This window comes from Peromyscus leucopus, chromosome 1 (assembly GCF_004664715.2).
Source record: "Peromyscus leucopus breed LL Stock chromosome 1, UCI_PerLeu_2.1, whole genome shotgun sequence".
NCBI classification, from domain to species: Eukaryota; Metazoa; Chordata; class Mammalia; order Rodentia; family Cricetidae; genus Peromyscus; species Peromyscus leucopus.
The window spans coordinates 163,151,664-163,168,358 of record NC_051063.1 but is presented as its reverse complement, the minus strand read 5'-3'; the positions used below and the strand labels follow the sequence as shown (position 1 = coordinate 163,168,358).

Here is a 16,695-nt window from a genome sequence, read left to right as displayed (position 1 = left end):
ACAGAAATCGGCCTGCTTCTGCTTCCCAGGTACTGAGATTAAAGGTATATAATATACCACAATGCCCAGCATTAGTCCATATTTTTTTTACTTTTATTTTCTGTTTATCCCAGTACCTCAAATAGCTTCTCCCATACAGTATTGGCTTTTCTAATCAGACACCACAGAGAAGAATTCCATACACAAACATATATCCATTATTTTAATCCTTCAACCTGTCACAATGGTCCCATTGCACTCCCCACAAATCTGTTCCTATCACAGCACATTTAAATATCATGAATATCATACAGTGAACACAATCACATGTGATCACAGAAATGTATGGATAAACTAACACGTCGTGTTTTCCACAGTTACACTCAGAGAAACACACACACACACACACACACACACACACACACACACACACAAAGACACAGAGAGTCTGATATTTATTCTCAAAATCACAACTGTGAAAGAAATTTTTCCTGAAGAAAAAAATGCTATGTGTTCAGAAGAAGTGTAGAGTCAGATCAAAAAGATACGGAGGGCGTGGCTGAGTGGCAAAGAGCTTGCCTGCCATGCGTGAGGACCTGGGTTCCATCCAGCAAAAAGATCTTTGGAGGGACTAGAGAGACGGCTCAGCAATAAAGACCACTCTGGGAACTTCTGACGTCCTTTTCTGGCTTCTCCTGACATCAGACATGCTCGTGGTGCACATCCATAAATGCAGGCAAAAATACACACAAAGTAAAAATAAATAAATACATTTTCAAATTGTTTCACGTGCATGGGTGTTCTGCTTGCATGGATGTCTGCATATATGTGGTTTGGCCGCGGAAAGCCGTGAGAGAGACATTGGGACTGAGCCTTTCAGTGCAGCGGAACTCCGTGGTGCCGCTGCCCTTTCTGTCTGGACTACATTTCCCAATGGCCCCAGCGGGAGCTGGGCCGTCGCCCCTTTGTGTCCTCCAGGAGCCCAGGCAACAGAGTCGCTTCTTTCCTGGCCCTTTCCCCTGAGGCTAGATTTCGTGAGCCTAAGGGCTGCGGGTGTGGAGGAGATTCCAGAGCCTTCCGGGCAGAAACGGGACTTCCCCGCAGTTCGTTCTGCGGGCGCGGAGTGGGCCGGGGAGTGGCCAGCGCGCGTCTCCCGGACACCGGCCGTCAGAGCCTCTGAGTGCCCCTCGGAATAAGACAGTGTTTGCTACGGTACGGCGAGACTGTCTCCCGATGTGCGAGTCCACGTCGACTGTGGGACAGGGTGCGAGTGAATCCACGACTGGTACCTTTCTCTTTTCCCCCTTGCGCACGGACGTGCAGCCTCTTTGTGACTGGAGTGTGAGACCGTTGTTAGTGATGCCAGACTGTGGCACCTGACCATGTGAGAATTGGGGGTGTAGGAGAGGGTGAACATTTGACACTACACCCAGGGCCTTGACTGTGGCATATGTGTGACAGTGGCTGGCAATGTAGTCTTTGAGGCTTTGGGTATGTGAGGGTCCTGAGACTGTCACCCAGTGTCTTTTCAAGCTACCCAAGTGGTGACAGTATGCTGCCAAGTTTCCGAATTAGTCTTCTATTGGAGAGAAGCAATCTCATTTAATCTTAGTGACTCATGTATTCGAGGTGTATCTTTAAACTATCTCATTTCTCTTTGTTAACTCTGTGTATTTGCTGCCCAAGTAATAAATTGGAAATAACGTCGGCCATGGATTGTATTGCTAGCTCTCCATCATGCTCTGTTTATTGGAGGAAAAGTTGAAACAGGAGGGGGAAAAAAAAACCTAAAATGGTAGGCAGTTCTGGATGCTGAGAGGAACATCTAGTTTCTTATGTTCTTTTCCCATCTCAGTTACCTGGGATTGCCATTTCTTAAGAGAAGAGTTGGGGGCCGGTGGAGGGGGGGGGGCTCTGGGCTTCTTAAAACCGTGTGTCAGGTGAGCTGGTATATTCTCTCTTTGAGTTGTCCCAAAGTCCTCCAGTGGATTCCCAATACTCCTGACTATCTCATTTGAGCTCATCTTTCACTCTGTGACTCTCTTTCAGTCAGCTCACTACTATCCTTAAAATTTTTAAATACAATTTTAAAAAAAAATCTTTTTCAAAAGATTTTTTTAAGTGCACGTGTGTTTATCTGTGTGAGTATGTGCCAGGTGTGTGCAACTGCCCACAGAGGCCAGGAGAGGGAGTCGGATCCTCTGGTGCTAGAGTTACAGGCAGGTGTGAGCCGCCTGACCTGGATGCTGGAAACTGAATTAGAATCGGTTAAGAGCATAGCAATGCTCTTTACTATGGTCCACCTCCCCAGCCCTGTATACATTTTTTTTTTTTTGAGACAGGGTTTCTCTGTGTGGCCCTGGCTGTCCTGGAACTCACTCTGTAGACCAGACTGGCTTTGAACTCACCTAGATCCACCTGCCTCTGCCTCACAAGTGCCAGCATTAAAGCCATACAATGCTATATACATTTTTAATGTGTGATCTTACACATACTGTTCCCTCTTCCTGGCATGCTATTCCGCCATATATAAGATAAAGCCCAGATTAATTCTAGTTACTTCCCAAACATCATTCATGCATCAGCAGATTTTAAGTGCCTGTTGACATTGGGTACCACAGGACTTACTCTTGGGTCTCTTGCTCTTTTATTTACACTCACTGCTCTGGTAATCTCATCTTGCAGCATGGCTTAAAACACTATTTGTATGCCCACAATTACCAGACTGTACATCTAAACCTTTTTTGTTTGTTTGTTTCTGTTTTTTGATATGTAGAGTCTCACTGCATAGACAAGGCAGGCCTTAAATTCACAAAACTCCATCTGCCTCTGCCTTCTGAGTGTTGTGACTAAAGGTGTACACCACTACACTGGCTAGATCTGTAGGAGTTTTCTTGTCCTGTAGTCACTCTCAAACAGACACACTGAGGCTTATATTAATTACAAATGATTGGCCAGTAGCTCAGGCTTGTTACTAAGTAGCTCTTACAACTTAGCCCATTTCTATAAATCTATGTGCTGCCCCAAGGCTCGTAGTTTTTGCCTCTATCCCACTTTGTGTGCCCCACTCATTCTTCATATGGCTGGCAACTCCAGACTCTGCCCTTCCTCTTCCCATCATTCTCAGTTTGGTTTTCCCACCTAACTTTGTGCCTGGCTACCAGCCTGTCAGCTTTTTATTAACCAGTGAGAGTGATCTATATTCACAGTGTATAGAACGATTATTCCACAGCATAGATCTCATTCCTGAACCTGACTTTCATCTCTGACTGCCTACTGAACATGTTCATGTGGTTGCATAGTAGCTATCTCAAATGCAAACATCTTTCAAATTGAGTAAAATTCAGGAGTGGGGAGTGTCATGGTCTGATTCTCATTTTAGTAGGATCTGTCTTCCACTGTTGGTAGTAAACTGAATGGGTTGAGGATAAACCAGGGAAGTAGACCAGGGAACTAGGGAGCTCTTACTCTTCCATCAGGGGCTGTTTGTTCTACTTTCCAAACATGGCTAGAATCAACCTGCTTTCCACTCCCGGCGCGGCTGCTGTTCTGTTCTGAACCGTCATCTCTCGTGTGGACTGTTGCTATATCCTCCTGGCTTGGCCTTCTCCCATTCTTTCTGCTCCTTGTGTTTGTTTCACCCACTCTCTCTGACAGTGTTTGGCTCCTTAAACTTGAAATTCTCCTGCTTCAGCCTCCTGAGTGCAGTGATTACAGATGTTACACACTGTGCCCAGCTGCTTCTACTATTTTGATCACAGTTGGTTAACTCTACATGTGTAGGCCATGTAAATATAGAGGCTAAGTACATTGTCATCATTTGTTAGGGGTCAAATTCATTTTTAATTTGGAATTTAAGCTCTCTTTAAAAATGCAATGCTCTCGATCAAACCCAGGCCCTTGTAAATGGGAGGCAAGCACTCCTACCAAGAAGCTATGTCTGCAGCTGACCTCGTGTTTATTTTTTGATGCTAATATAAACTGACAACCTGGAGAAAAGATGGTGGGGGCTAGAAGGATTGCTCTGCAGTTAAGAGCATATAGTGCTCTTGCAGAGGACCTAAATATGGTTTCCAGTACCCATGTCAGGTATCTCACAACTGCCAGTCCTCCAGCTCTAAGAGATTTCTGACACCCTCTTCTGGCCTCCATAGGCACCTGCACTCATATTCACACACAAACATATACACACAATAAAAAATAAATCTTAAAAAGAATTGAAAAACTATGTATGTCATATATGCATCGTTATATATGAATTTATTTATTTTATGAATATAGGTGTTTTGCCTACATGTGTGTATGTGTGCCATGTGCATGCAGTGTCCCCAGGTGTCAGAAGAGGGTGTTGGATCCCCTAGAACAGGAGTTACAGCTGTGAGCTTCATGGAGGTGCACGGACCAAACCTGGGTCCTCTGCAGGAGCAACAAGTGCCCTTACCTGTTGAACCACCCCTTGTCCCTTTCTTTTTTATTATATGGTTTTATATAGACTAAAGAAAACATCTTGGGGAGCATAAATACCTCACCAGCCAAACGTTGGCGAAAGCAAAGTGGGAGCGGTTCACTTCCAACTGCTGAGTGATGAGGGCCTCGGGAGTCCTTTCGTTTCAATGAGACAGTTTCTCTTCCTTTCTTCCTAAACAACAACAAAAACAAGGTCTTTTTATGTGCGGCAGGCTAACCTGGAACTTGGAAGTTTCCTGCTTCAGCCTCCTAAATGCTGAACAATAAAGCCAGTGCCTTTCCTATCCTAGGTGAGGGCTGTGCCACCGAGCTGCACTTCCAGTCCTTGGTGTTTTGACACAAGATCTTCTATGTATCCAGCTGACCATAATCTCTCTGTCCTGTTTGTGCCCCTGGAGTGCTACGAGGACTACAGGCCTGTGCTGCTCTGCCTGGCTTGAAACAGGCCTTTTGTTGTTTTCTTGCATTTTTATTGTTGTTGTTGTTTTGAGACAGGGTCTTTATTTGTTGTCCTTGCTGTCCTGGAACTGGCTATGTAGACCAAGCTGGCCTCAAACTCACAGTGTCTCTACCTCCTGAGTGCTGGGATTAAAAGTATGCACCACCATACCTAACCTGTTTTATTTTTATGGGAACAGAATTGAATCAAATATAAAGACAAGGGATACAGCTCAGCGGTGGAATACTTGCTTAGCATTCACAAGGCCCTTAGTTTGATTTTAAGTAACACACACACACACACACACACACACACACACACCACCACCACCACCATCACCACCACCACCACCATATAAAATATAAAATAAGTCACATCCTTTTATATTGCTTTGACAACAGGTCACATCTTTTGCTTTTGTAAGGTATTAGATTGTATTTCAAAACACACACATGTAACATATTAGGTTCATCAGCAAGTGGTCACATAAAGAAACCTGTAATGCAAATGAACCATAGCGTAGCTCCAGATTTTTAAGAACTTTGCCCTACCCATGGAGATAGAAGCAAAATGATGAAGGAAACTTCCATTTCTCTACACAAAAACAGTATGCTGTGCCCAGTCTAGCACAATTTTCAGAGCTGAGCAAGTAACTGTGGACCGTTTTTTTTTTAAGCCCCTTGAGCTTGTTGAAATGGTCAACCCTTCATTCATTCATTTAAATTGTCAAGTGAATATTTTTTGTTTATTTATCTTGTTTGTTGTTGTTGTTTTGCTTTTTGAGACGAGATTTCTTCTGTGTAGCTTTTGGAGCCTGTACTGGAACTCAGGCTGGCCTCAAACTCAAGAGATCCGCCTCCCGACCGCTGGGATTAAAGGCGTGCACCACTGCACCTGGCTAATCCAGTGAGTATTTAAGTGTCTCATGAGTATCAGTCCTGTTCAACACAGGGATACAGCGGTGACCAAAGCAACACACTGCCCTTGAAAAGTGCTTCCATTTCAGTCACAGGGGAAGGGACAGGCAGTACATGAAGCAGACAGAGGGCTGGACTGCAGCTCAGATGAGTGTCTGCCTCACATGCACTAAGCCCTGAGCTTAAACCCAGGACCTCAAAATCCAGGTGTGATGGCAATCCTGGCACTTGGCAGGTGGGGGCAGGAGGATCAGGAGTTCAAGGTCATCTTCTGCTACACAGAATTCGAGACCAGCCTGGGATACATGAAACCCTGTCTCAAAAGTAAAATAATGTACGGAGCTGAGGATGTAGCTCACTGAAGAGCCTTGCTTAGCATGTGCAAAGTCCTGGGTTCAAACCTCAGCACCCCACCTCTGATCTGGGGCTGCAGAGAGGACTCAGGGGTTGGGAGCACTGGCTGCTCTTGCAGAGAGAGGACTGGCGTTGGGTCCCAGCACCCACATTGCTGTGCACAACCATCTGTAACTCTGGTTCCAGGGGATTCAACTCCCTCTTCTGGCCGCTGAGGGCACCGTGGGCATGTGATGTGCAGACACACATGCAAGCCAAACACTCCTACATATAACTTATAAGTAAATATAGCACGCACAGCTAGGGGGGTAGGGAATTGAGGTGGGAGTGTTATTGGTCTGTGTTGTAAGGATGATCAAAGGAGGAGAGCCACTCTAGAATGTAATTTAGGCTCTCTGGCAGCAAGGAGGTCCAGCCTCGGATAGACTGAGCCTTGAACCACTGTTCAGAGCATTTTTTTTTTTTTTTTTTGGTTTTTTCGAGACAGGGTTTCTCTGTGTAGCTTTGCGCCTTTCCTGGAACTCACTTGGTAGACCAGGCTGGCCTCGAACTCACAGAGATCCGCCTGGCTCTGCCTCCCGAGTGCTGGGATTAAAGGCGTGCGCCACCACCGCCCGGCCAGAGCATATTATTGATTGTTACACAAAGGGTTTGTGTGTGAGTGAGTGTGTGTGTGTGTGTGTGTGTGTGTGTGTGTGTGTGTGTAAAACAAGTTCCTCCTATCAAAGCCCCTTTGATCTATTCTATATGTTTTTTGAAGGAAATCATCACAGTCCTTATTGTGCACTGTTTGCAGCCCAGTAATTCAAGATGCTGTAAGTGTGCCAGGATAGTGTTGTGACCACAGTCATGCAGCAGATGGAAAATTCCTTCTGAAAAACAACTCCACAATGCACAGAAAACAATCACTGTTCTCTACTATGATTTCTTCAAGGTCTAAGAACCTCCAACTATTCGTTCTAATGTTGCTAGATACAGTGAGAAACAACTATTTCATTCTAAAGAATGAAAAGATGCAATGACTCTGCTTGATCTCACTACATAGGAACACTGTTCAGAATGTGATGAGAAATACAGAGGCCCTGAGAGGGAGCATGGCTGACATGTTTGGGGGTTTCATATCAGGGAGAGCCCCTGTCCCAGTGCTGAGTAAATGAGGTGAACATGGCGAGGGGGAGATTATTTCCTTTCATTTCTTTCACTTCAGGAGATGGTGACCTTCAGAGACGTGGCAGTTGACTTCTCCCAAGAAGAATGGGATTGTCTGAATTCTTCTCAAAGGCATTTGTACAGTCATGTGATGTTGGAGAACTATAGGATCTTGGTGTCTCTGGGTAAGTATACCAGACAGTTTTATGTCAACTTGACACAATCTGAAGTCATCTGAGGGGAGGGAACTGCAATTAAGGAAATGCTTCCATAAGATCAAGCTGCAGGGCGTAGTCTTAATTAGTGATTGATGTGGGAGGGCTCATCCTATTGTGGGTGGTGCCATCCCTGGGCTGGTGGTCTTGGGTTCTATAAGAAAGCAAGCTGAACAAGCCATGAAGAGCAAGCCAGTAAGCAGCACCCCTCCATGGCTTCTGCACCAGCTCCTGCCTCCAGGTTTCTGCCCTGCTTGAGCTCCTGCCCTGACTTCCTTCAGTGATGGACTACGATGTGAAAGTGTAAGCCAAATAAACCTTTTCCTCCATTTTAGCCAGTGTTCTATTGCTGTGAAGAGACACCATGTCCATGTCAACTATTATAAAGGAAAGCATTTAATTGGGGCTCGCTTACAGTTTCAGAGGTTTAGTCCATTGTCATCATGGCAGGAAGCGTGGTGGCACACAGGCGGACATGGTCCTGGAGAAGGAGCTGAGAATTCTATATCCATAGCCACAGGCAGTAGGAAGGAAGAGACACTGGGCCTGACTTGATCTTTGAAACCCCAGGGCCCACTTAGATGACACACTTCCTCCAACAAGGCCTCACCTTGCTGTGGAATAATCCTGCACACTGTGAAGATGTATTGCTCTCATTGTTAATAAAAGCTGATTGGCTGATAGCTAGGCAGGATTTTCGGGGCAGAGAGGATACTGGAAAGAAGGAGGGTGGGATCTGAGGAGTTGAGAGCCAAACATGGAAGACAAAACATGGGAAGCTCATAGATGAGGTAAACGAGCCTCGGGGCAGCACACAGATAGTAGAAATGGGTAAGTTAAGTTGTGAGAGCTGGCTGGACACTGCCACCAGGCTGTAGTTTTCTTTAGTACCCATCATCTTCTCTGAAGTAGATCGGTGCTGCCAGGAGCAGACATGTCTCATAGTAATAAAAAAAGAATCTATATTATGAAAACATCTTAAATGCCATATTCTATAGATCTCTGCAGTGTTTGAAGATGACCTGTCTATCTAAAATATATCTGTTCGACCTTGAAAACATAAAAAAAAAAAAAAAAGAGCTGGCTGGAGACAACCTAAGCTATTAGCCAAGCATTTATAATTAATAATAAGTCTTAGTGTGGTTATTTGGGAATTGGCTGGCAGGGAAAAAAAAGTCTGCCTATATCACCTCCTAATCCCTCTCAAGTAGTGCCACGCCCATATGACCAAGCATTCAGATACATGAGCCTGTGGGGGCCATTCTTATTCAAACCACCACACTCCCCAAGTTGTTCTGGTCATAGTGTTTCATCACAGCAACCCTAACATGGCAACCCTAACTAAGACAGGAAGGGTATTTTTCCCTGCAAAACGGGACTTCTATTCATAAGGGACTTTGCTATCATCATTGTGACTATTTTGGTAGCATCTCCAAGCTTGGGTGAGTGTCTGCCAGAGTGAAAATCACATGGAGTTAACAGCAGTTAGCCCTGTCATCAACCTCTGCCAGTAGTTTCATATTCTGTTTTTTAACAGTTTTTGAATAGGAGAGCTTTTAAAATAATTATTTGTTGTGCGTTGGCACAGGCTCATGGAGGTCAGAAGATAGCTTGTAACAGTTCTCTCTACCACGTGTGTCCTAGTGATCAAACTCAGGGCATCACTCTCCTTCAGCAAGTGCCTTCACTTGTAGACCATCTCACCAGCCAAACCTCTTTTGAGATGCAGTCTCTCACTGACCCTGGACCTCACTGATTTGGCTACACTGGCTGTCCAGTGAGCTCCAGGCATCTGCTTGTCTCTGCTGCCCATAATTGTGATTACAGATGTGTGCCACCATGCTTTTTACATAGGTTCTTTTCTGACTGAGCCACCTCCTCAGCCCCAGGTATTCTTTTATTATTAACATTTTTATACAATATATTTTGATCATGGTTTCCTCTCCCCCAACTCCTCCCAGATCCTCCCCTCTTTCATACACACTCAACTTTATACTTTCTCTCTTTCAAAAAGAAAGAAAGAAAACAAACAAACAAACCAAGAAACAACAGCAACAACAAAAAAGTCACAAAAACAAAAATAAAAACAAACAGGTAAAATGCCAATAAGAAAAACAAAGCCAAACAAACAAAAGGAAACAAAACTGCCTTGCATTTATTTTATGTTGGCCAGCTCCTCCTCGGCATGGGGCCTGCCCTGCACTGTGGCTGACACCAGATGGGAGGTGTGGGCTGCCCTCCACATAACCATTTTCTCTTCACATTTTCAGGCCTTTGCTTTTCTAAGCCAAGTGTGATAATCTTGTTGGAACAAGGAAAAGAGCCATGGACGGCGAAGACGGAGCTGACAGACAGTTTGTCCACAGGTGAGTGGGGGGTAAAGAGACAGGGGGTAAAGAGACAGGGGGTAAAGAGACAGGGGTAAAGAGACAGGGGGTAAAGAGACAGGCGGAGAACTTTGAAGGTGACCGCTCAACCCGACTCAGGAACATGTCTCTTGGTTCTTTTTTTTGTGGCATGTTCCCAAATGTTTTGGGCCTAAAGGAAACTTGGGGCCTTCCAGGATATTCTCCCCTATTGGCCAACCTCACTCTCCTCATGCATCGCTCCTTCTTCCTAATGACTCATTTCATTTGTTTTCCGACTCTTGATGCTTCTTCATAATTCCCTTCTAGTATTTAAATAGTCTTTTCCTGGCCGGGCGGTGGTGATGCACACCTTTAATCCCAGTACTCGGGAGACAGAGCCAGGCGGATCTCTGTGAGTTCGAGGCCAGCCTGGGCTATAGAGCGAGATCCAGGACAGGCACCAAAAACTACACAGAGAAACCCTGTCTCAGGGGAAAAAAAAAACAAAACAATCAACAACAACAACAACAGAAATAAACCAATAAATGAAATAGTCTTTTCCTGAGTTGATAGCGCTGGGCCATCCTGAGAGTAAATGAAGTCCCAGGTTCGAATCCTGATTCTTACGTGTAGTGAAATTCTAGGAGAGTTGCTTAATCTCTCTTTGTTGTCATCTCTAAAATAGTACTTTGGAAGTACCTTGAACTGTTCCGTTGTACAATGGGAATTCAGTAGCTGTTCCCTTCCATTGGAAGTAGTGGTTTCTCTCTAAATGTCTCATCTTTCTCTGTCAGTCCATTCATTCTTTTTCCTCTAATCAATACCAACGTTACTCAACCCGTGCTTAAAACATGGTTCTTTCAACACCACTCCTACCTCGCTCCCCACCCCAAGGCCCTAGAGGGTTACATGTGTGTACAAATAGTCAAACAATTGTTAGGCTAGCCGTAAAGAAATGATAAAGCTACAGGTGGCACATATGGAAAGAAAGCTGGACATAAAGGAAGCCCAGAGGACGGGCGAGAGACAGCGAATTCTGGGTACCTGGGAAGGTGACGATCTTGAACAAGCAAAGACGAGCAGCTGGAGAACATTTGAGGAGCAGAGGAGTAGGGGCTTAGGTCTGTGGTGTGGAAGGATTTGCAGACAGACAGGAAACACTGAGGGAAAATCAAGGACAATGTTTTGCCATTGTAAATGCCTCTCTCAACCCCGTACCCCACACTGCCTCAGCCAGTGTTCATGTATACACTCAATGTCTGAGAAGAAATGTTGATGGGTAACTGTAGTATCAAATGATACAGAATTGAATTTTATGCGTTATTATTAAACAATCGCTCACATATAACCGTTATCACATATATGGAGTTTAGAAATTATTTTAAACTTTGTGTGTGCGTGTGCGTGTGTGTATGTGTGCGTGTGCGTGTATGTATGTGTGTGTGTGTGTGTGTGTGTGTGTCTTAGTTACTTTTCTCTTGCTGTGAGGAGACACCATGATCAAGTCAAGTCATAGAAGAAAGTTTATCAGGACTTACATCTTCAAAGGGTAAGTCCCTGTGTTGTTTTTATAGCTGTTGCTCAGCACTACCACTGCCTCAAGACCACGGGCGGGGCGGGGGCGGGGCGGGGGCGGGGTGGGGGAGGGGCTTCACACCCCATTGCTGCTTCAACCGCCTCCCTAATGTTGTGTTAACTAAGTCTCTGTCCTTTTATTTTACCAATAAAGACTTTGGAGCCAGATGCTGGGGTAAAAACCTGCTAGCTCAGAGAAACAGAGAAAGCAGCTGGCTGAACTTCCTCCTCAGCCATAGTCTCAGAGAGTCTCTCCTAGTCTGTCTGAACTGGATGCTCCCCCGACCCCTTTACTCCTGTGCCTCTCTTTCTCCAACCTCCTGACTTCCCTTCACACTCCGGTTACTTCCAATCAACTGGTTGCTTGCTCCGCCTCTCGACCTATGGTGGATTTTATTTAAATAATGCAATCTCAGGGTTCACAAATATCCCACAATATCCATGATCATCTTGGCAGAAATCATGGCAATAGGCAGGGAGGCATTGTTGCTGGACCAGTATCTAATAGCTTACATCTGATCCACAAGCATGGAGAGAGAGGGAGAGGGAGAGAGAGAGAGAACTGGGAATAACATGGGCTTTTGATTAAAACATTAATCCAACAGGGCCACACCTAATACATCCCAAACAGTTCCACCAAATGGGGATCAAACACTCAAATATATGAGCCTGTGGGGCCATTCTCATTCAAACCACCACTGTGTGTGTGTGTGTGTGTGTGTGTGTGTGTGTGTGTGTGTGTGTACATGTGTGAAAGTGCTCAAGGGGACAGAGACATTGTATCCCCTGGAGCTGGAGTTAAAGGCAGTTGTAAGCCTGGGTGCCTGGAAGCAGTTTTGGGTCCTCTGAACAGTAAGTGCTCTTAATCACTTGAGCCATCTCTCCATCTCCTATATGAAGTTTAACTAGAGCAAAACCCCATTTAGTTACTTCTAAAATAGAAATAGGCAACTGGAGCTGGTGAGATGTCTCAGTGGGTAGCAACCCTTACTTTTAAGTCTGACACTATGAGTTTGATCACTAGGACCCACATGGTGGACAGAGAGAACCAATCTAGCAAATTATCCTCCAACATCCGCATGGCAAATGACATGGGCATGAGCATGTGTGCACGCAAACACACATATGCACACAAAACAGATTTTTGTTTTGTTTTGTTTTTCAAGACAGTATTTCTCTATGTTGCCCTGGCTGTCCTGGAACTCACTCTCTGTAGACCAGGCTGGCCTTGAACTCAGAGATCCACCTACCTCTGCCTCTGGGATTAAACACGTGTGCCACCAATGCCAAGCAAAATAAGTTTAACAATGAAATATTTTTAAACAAGGTAAAAGAAATTTTTATTGTTAGTTATTTTGTAGAAATACAACTTATAATGAAGTAAAACATAAAATAAATATAAAATTGTCAATGCCATTTTAGGACCTACATATAGATACAGCCTACCCTTTCCTTTTTCTGTAGCACTTAGTACATTTAACATGCAATCAAATTTCCTTGCTTATTTTTGTCTCTTCTAAGAAAATAAGATCAATGAAGGCAGTGATCATTGTCTCACGACACTGAAAGCATCCACAAGAGTATCTGATATCAGATAATTATTTTTCAATGAATGTCCTTCACTGAAGCAATTATGAGAATGCAGACTATTCCAGTATCTATACTTACAGTCAAATCCAGTAATAACCAGTTCCTTCTCACCCTGTGACTTGCCTTACTGATTTTCATAAAGTTCTAATCACTCTTCACATATGTTTATAGCCAATTTTCAGTTTGTTACATACTTCAGAACTGTGAAAGTAAGTATTAAGTGTTCTTTTGGGTTTACATCCTTCACTTTAAACATGTACATTCATGACCATATTTTCTGGATAAATAATAAAGAAGACACTTTTTCTTATTACTTTTAGACTGGGAGTCTATGTATGTGACTGAAGAATTAATCCCAAAGCAGAAACTTTATGAAGAACGGTCATCCAGAAAGATAATAGAAGAACTTAGAAGTATTGGCCTTGAGTATCCCAGGTTGATGGGAGAATGGAACCATGAGCAGCATTTTGAGAGGCAATCTCAGAATCTAAAAGCGTATTTCAAGGAAGAGACCATCACTTTTGAAGCTCTGGTTGATAACAGATCCTGGGGAAGTTTCTATCAGAACACATTGCTTCATGCACAGCAGGCAACCCCCACAGAGGAGAATGCATATAAACAAGGCACACACAAGAAAAGCTTGAAGAAAAGCTTGAAGACTGTTAGGCCCAGGAGCATCTACACAGAGAAGAAACTTTTGAAATGCAACGATTGTGAGAAAGTCTTTAGCCAGAGTTCCTCCCTTACTCTACATCAAAGAATTCATACTGGAGAGAAACCCTACACATGTATAGAATGTGGGAAAGCCTTCAGCCAGAGGTCAAACCTTGTTCAGCATCACAGGATTCATACCGGAGAGAAACCCTATGAGTGTAGAGAGTGTCCGAAAGCTTTCAGTCAGAATGCACACCTAGTCCAACACCTGCGAGTCCACACTGGAGAGAAACCTTACGAGTGCGCGGTGTGCAGGAAGGCCTTCAGCCAGATGGCCTACCTTGCTCAGCATCAGAGAGTTCACACTGGGGAGAAACCCTATGAATGTATCGAATGTGGGAAAGCATTCAGCAATAGGTCATCCATTGCTCAACACCAGAGAGTTCACACAGGAGAGAAACCTTATGGGTGCAGGGTCTGCGGAAAAGCATTTAGCCTCCGTGCATACCTTACTGTGCATCAGAGGATACATACCGGGGAGAGGCCCTATGCATGTAAGGAATGTGGCAAGACCTTCAGCCAAAATTCACACCTTGCTCAACATCAGAGAATTCATACAGGAGAAAAACCTTACAAATGCCAGGAATGCAGGAAGGCCTTCAGCCAGATTGCCTACCTTGCTCAACATCAAAGAGTTCACACTGGGGAGAAACCTTATGAGTGTGTTAAGTGTGGGAAGGCTTTTAGCAATGACTCATCCCTTACTCAACACCAGAGAGTTCATACTGGAGAGAAACCTTATGAATGTAATGTTTGTGGGAAGACTTTCAGTTACTGTGGATCCCTTGCCCAGCATCAGAGAATTCATACAGGAGAGAGACCCTATGAATGTAAAGAATGCAAGAAAACCTTCAGGCAACATGCACATCTCGCTCATCATCAGAGAATTCACAATGGGGAGTCACTTGCCACCCAATCCAGGAAATCACCAAGTCCTGTAAATCCCATCTCCTAAATATTTCTGAAATGTATGTTCTTTTCTGTCTTCAATGCTGACCACTGCTATACTGTTCTAATGGGTTTTCCAGTATTTATTATTACTATCTTTAAATCCTTTTCCCATAATGTACCCAAAATGATTATATTTTGAGGTGGGATCTTGTGTAACTCACACTGGCCTTAGAATCACTATGTAGCCAAGGCTGGCCTCGACTCATTATCTTCCTGTCTCTGCCCCTCAAGTGCAAGTGCTGTGATTACAACTATGTGCTACCACACCTAGCAGATTTTGTTAAGTATAAGGATTCATGCATCACCATCTCCACCTAAAATTGTTTTTTGATTGCTGGTGGTTTTAGACAATCAAGACCCTTTAAAATTATATATAAGACTTTTCATTGTCTGGTCCAAACATACCATTCAGCTTTATTTTATCCCCATCTCCTTTAGGCACTAGACACTTCTTAAGGCTATGAGCTTAGGTTCTGGGAAATCATAGTTCTACCCCTACTATGGTATTGTGTGAGTTTGAACAACTTATTTGACTTATCTAAACCTCAGGATTTAATCTTAAAATAGAGATATTGAAGGCCACTGTATTGTGCAAATGTATTAAATGAAAGTGTCTGTTGAAAATTAATGCATACTGAGATAAGAAATTTGCATGCAGAGTACTTACACATAGGACATCAGCTATAGCAGATACTCAGTAAATAGTAATGCCTAACATGAATTAGGTATATACTAGGCGCCAGGCACTGTTCAGTATAGTTAGAATATTTGAACTCATTTACTTCTCACAACTGAAACAAGATTTGTTGAACCTCTTTGGGAAACACCTGATCAGAATTGAGAAAACCTAAACATTTTAGAACATAAATGGGAGTTTCCATCCTCTCTGAATCATCATTATAGACACAGGGAGTAAAACAATAATTGATTATTAGTGTTTTACCAAGTTTCTAAAGAGAATGGAGTAGATTAAACCAATAAGATAGGATTCACGGGGAAGTATTCAGCACTTATATTTAGATCAGGAAGATAGAATTCACAATTAACTCTAAAAACATAAAGCAGAAATGGGTAGTTCCCATCAAAAGACACTAAACCTAAGTAATTATATGAGTTAATTCAGTATGAAAACATATCAATTGTTTTATACTTAGAAAAAAATATACTTTTCAAGCTTTTATCAAGTGGTTTCCAAAGTGAAATCAAAAGTAAAACTACAGATTTTCATTTATTCTGTAACAATTGAGTAGCTACTCTTTAAGCACCCTGAAGCATGTGACGTGAACAATATGAATACTACATTCTCATCAGTTAAATTCCAGAGTGTGAAAGGGTTAATAATACTTAGATATAGAGACAATACATTTTATGACCAGCATGGTGTCACACACCTTAATCCCAGCACTCGGTGGGGGCAGAGGCAGATAGATCTTTGCGAGTTCGAGGCCAGCCTGGGCTATAGAGTGAGTTCCAGGAAAGGTGCCAAAACTATACAGAGAAACCCTGTCTCAAAAAACCCTCCAAAAATACATTTTAACACCCAGAAAACAGAAAAATGACAAGAAAATAAGCTAAGGACCATAAGCTATAGCATAGTCCCAGGAAACTCATTGGAGTTGGTGGTTCTTCCTAATTCATATTCTACAGCAAGCTTTCTTGTTGGACTATCTTTGGATTGGCAGCCCCTAAATAATGACATGGTGACTTCTTATTAATTATGAAAGCTTGGCCTTTTGCTTAGGCTTGTCCACAACTAGCACTTATAACTCAAATAAACCTGCTTCTGTTAATCCATGTTATGCCCCATGGCGTTTACCTTTTCCTCAGTATGGCACATCCTGACTTGCTCCAAATCTGATGGTGAAATCTGAGTGCCTAGATTCCTCCCCTTTCTCTCTCTCCCCAGAAATACCACCTATCCTCTCCTAACTAGCTATTGGCCATTCAGCTCTTTATTAAACCTATCAAAAGGTACATTGGCAAAGACACATTTTCAC

At 43.4% G+C, this 16,695-nt stretch overlaps 1 protein-coding gene across 2 annotated transcripts; it reads left to right on the top strand.

The window, feature by feature from the left end:
• The first annotated feature begins 903 nt into the window (after positions 1-903).
• Znf570 (zinc finger protein 570) lies at positions 904-16,151 on the top strand. Of its 2 annotated transcripts, XM_028855348.2 has the most exons (4): positions 904-1,264; positions 7,364-7,490; positions 9,791-9,886; positions 13,354-16,151. In XM_028855348.2, exons 2-4 carry the CDS (start codon positions 7,367-7,369, stop codon positions 14,700-14,702), a joined length of 1,569 nt encoding a protein of 522 aa, XP_028711181.1. In that variant the 5' UTR covers positions 904-1,264; positions 7,364-7,366; the 3' UTR covers positions 14,703-16,151. The 2 variants fall into 2 exon arrangements, with proteins under 2 accessions (XP_028711181.1, XP_037058168.1); XM_037202273.1 differs by lacking the exons at positions 904-1,264; positions 7,364-7,490; positions 9,791-9,886 and adding an exon at positions 11,340-11,417.
• Positions 16,152-16,695: the final 544 nt, after the last annotated feature.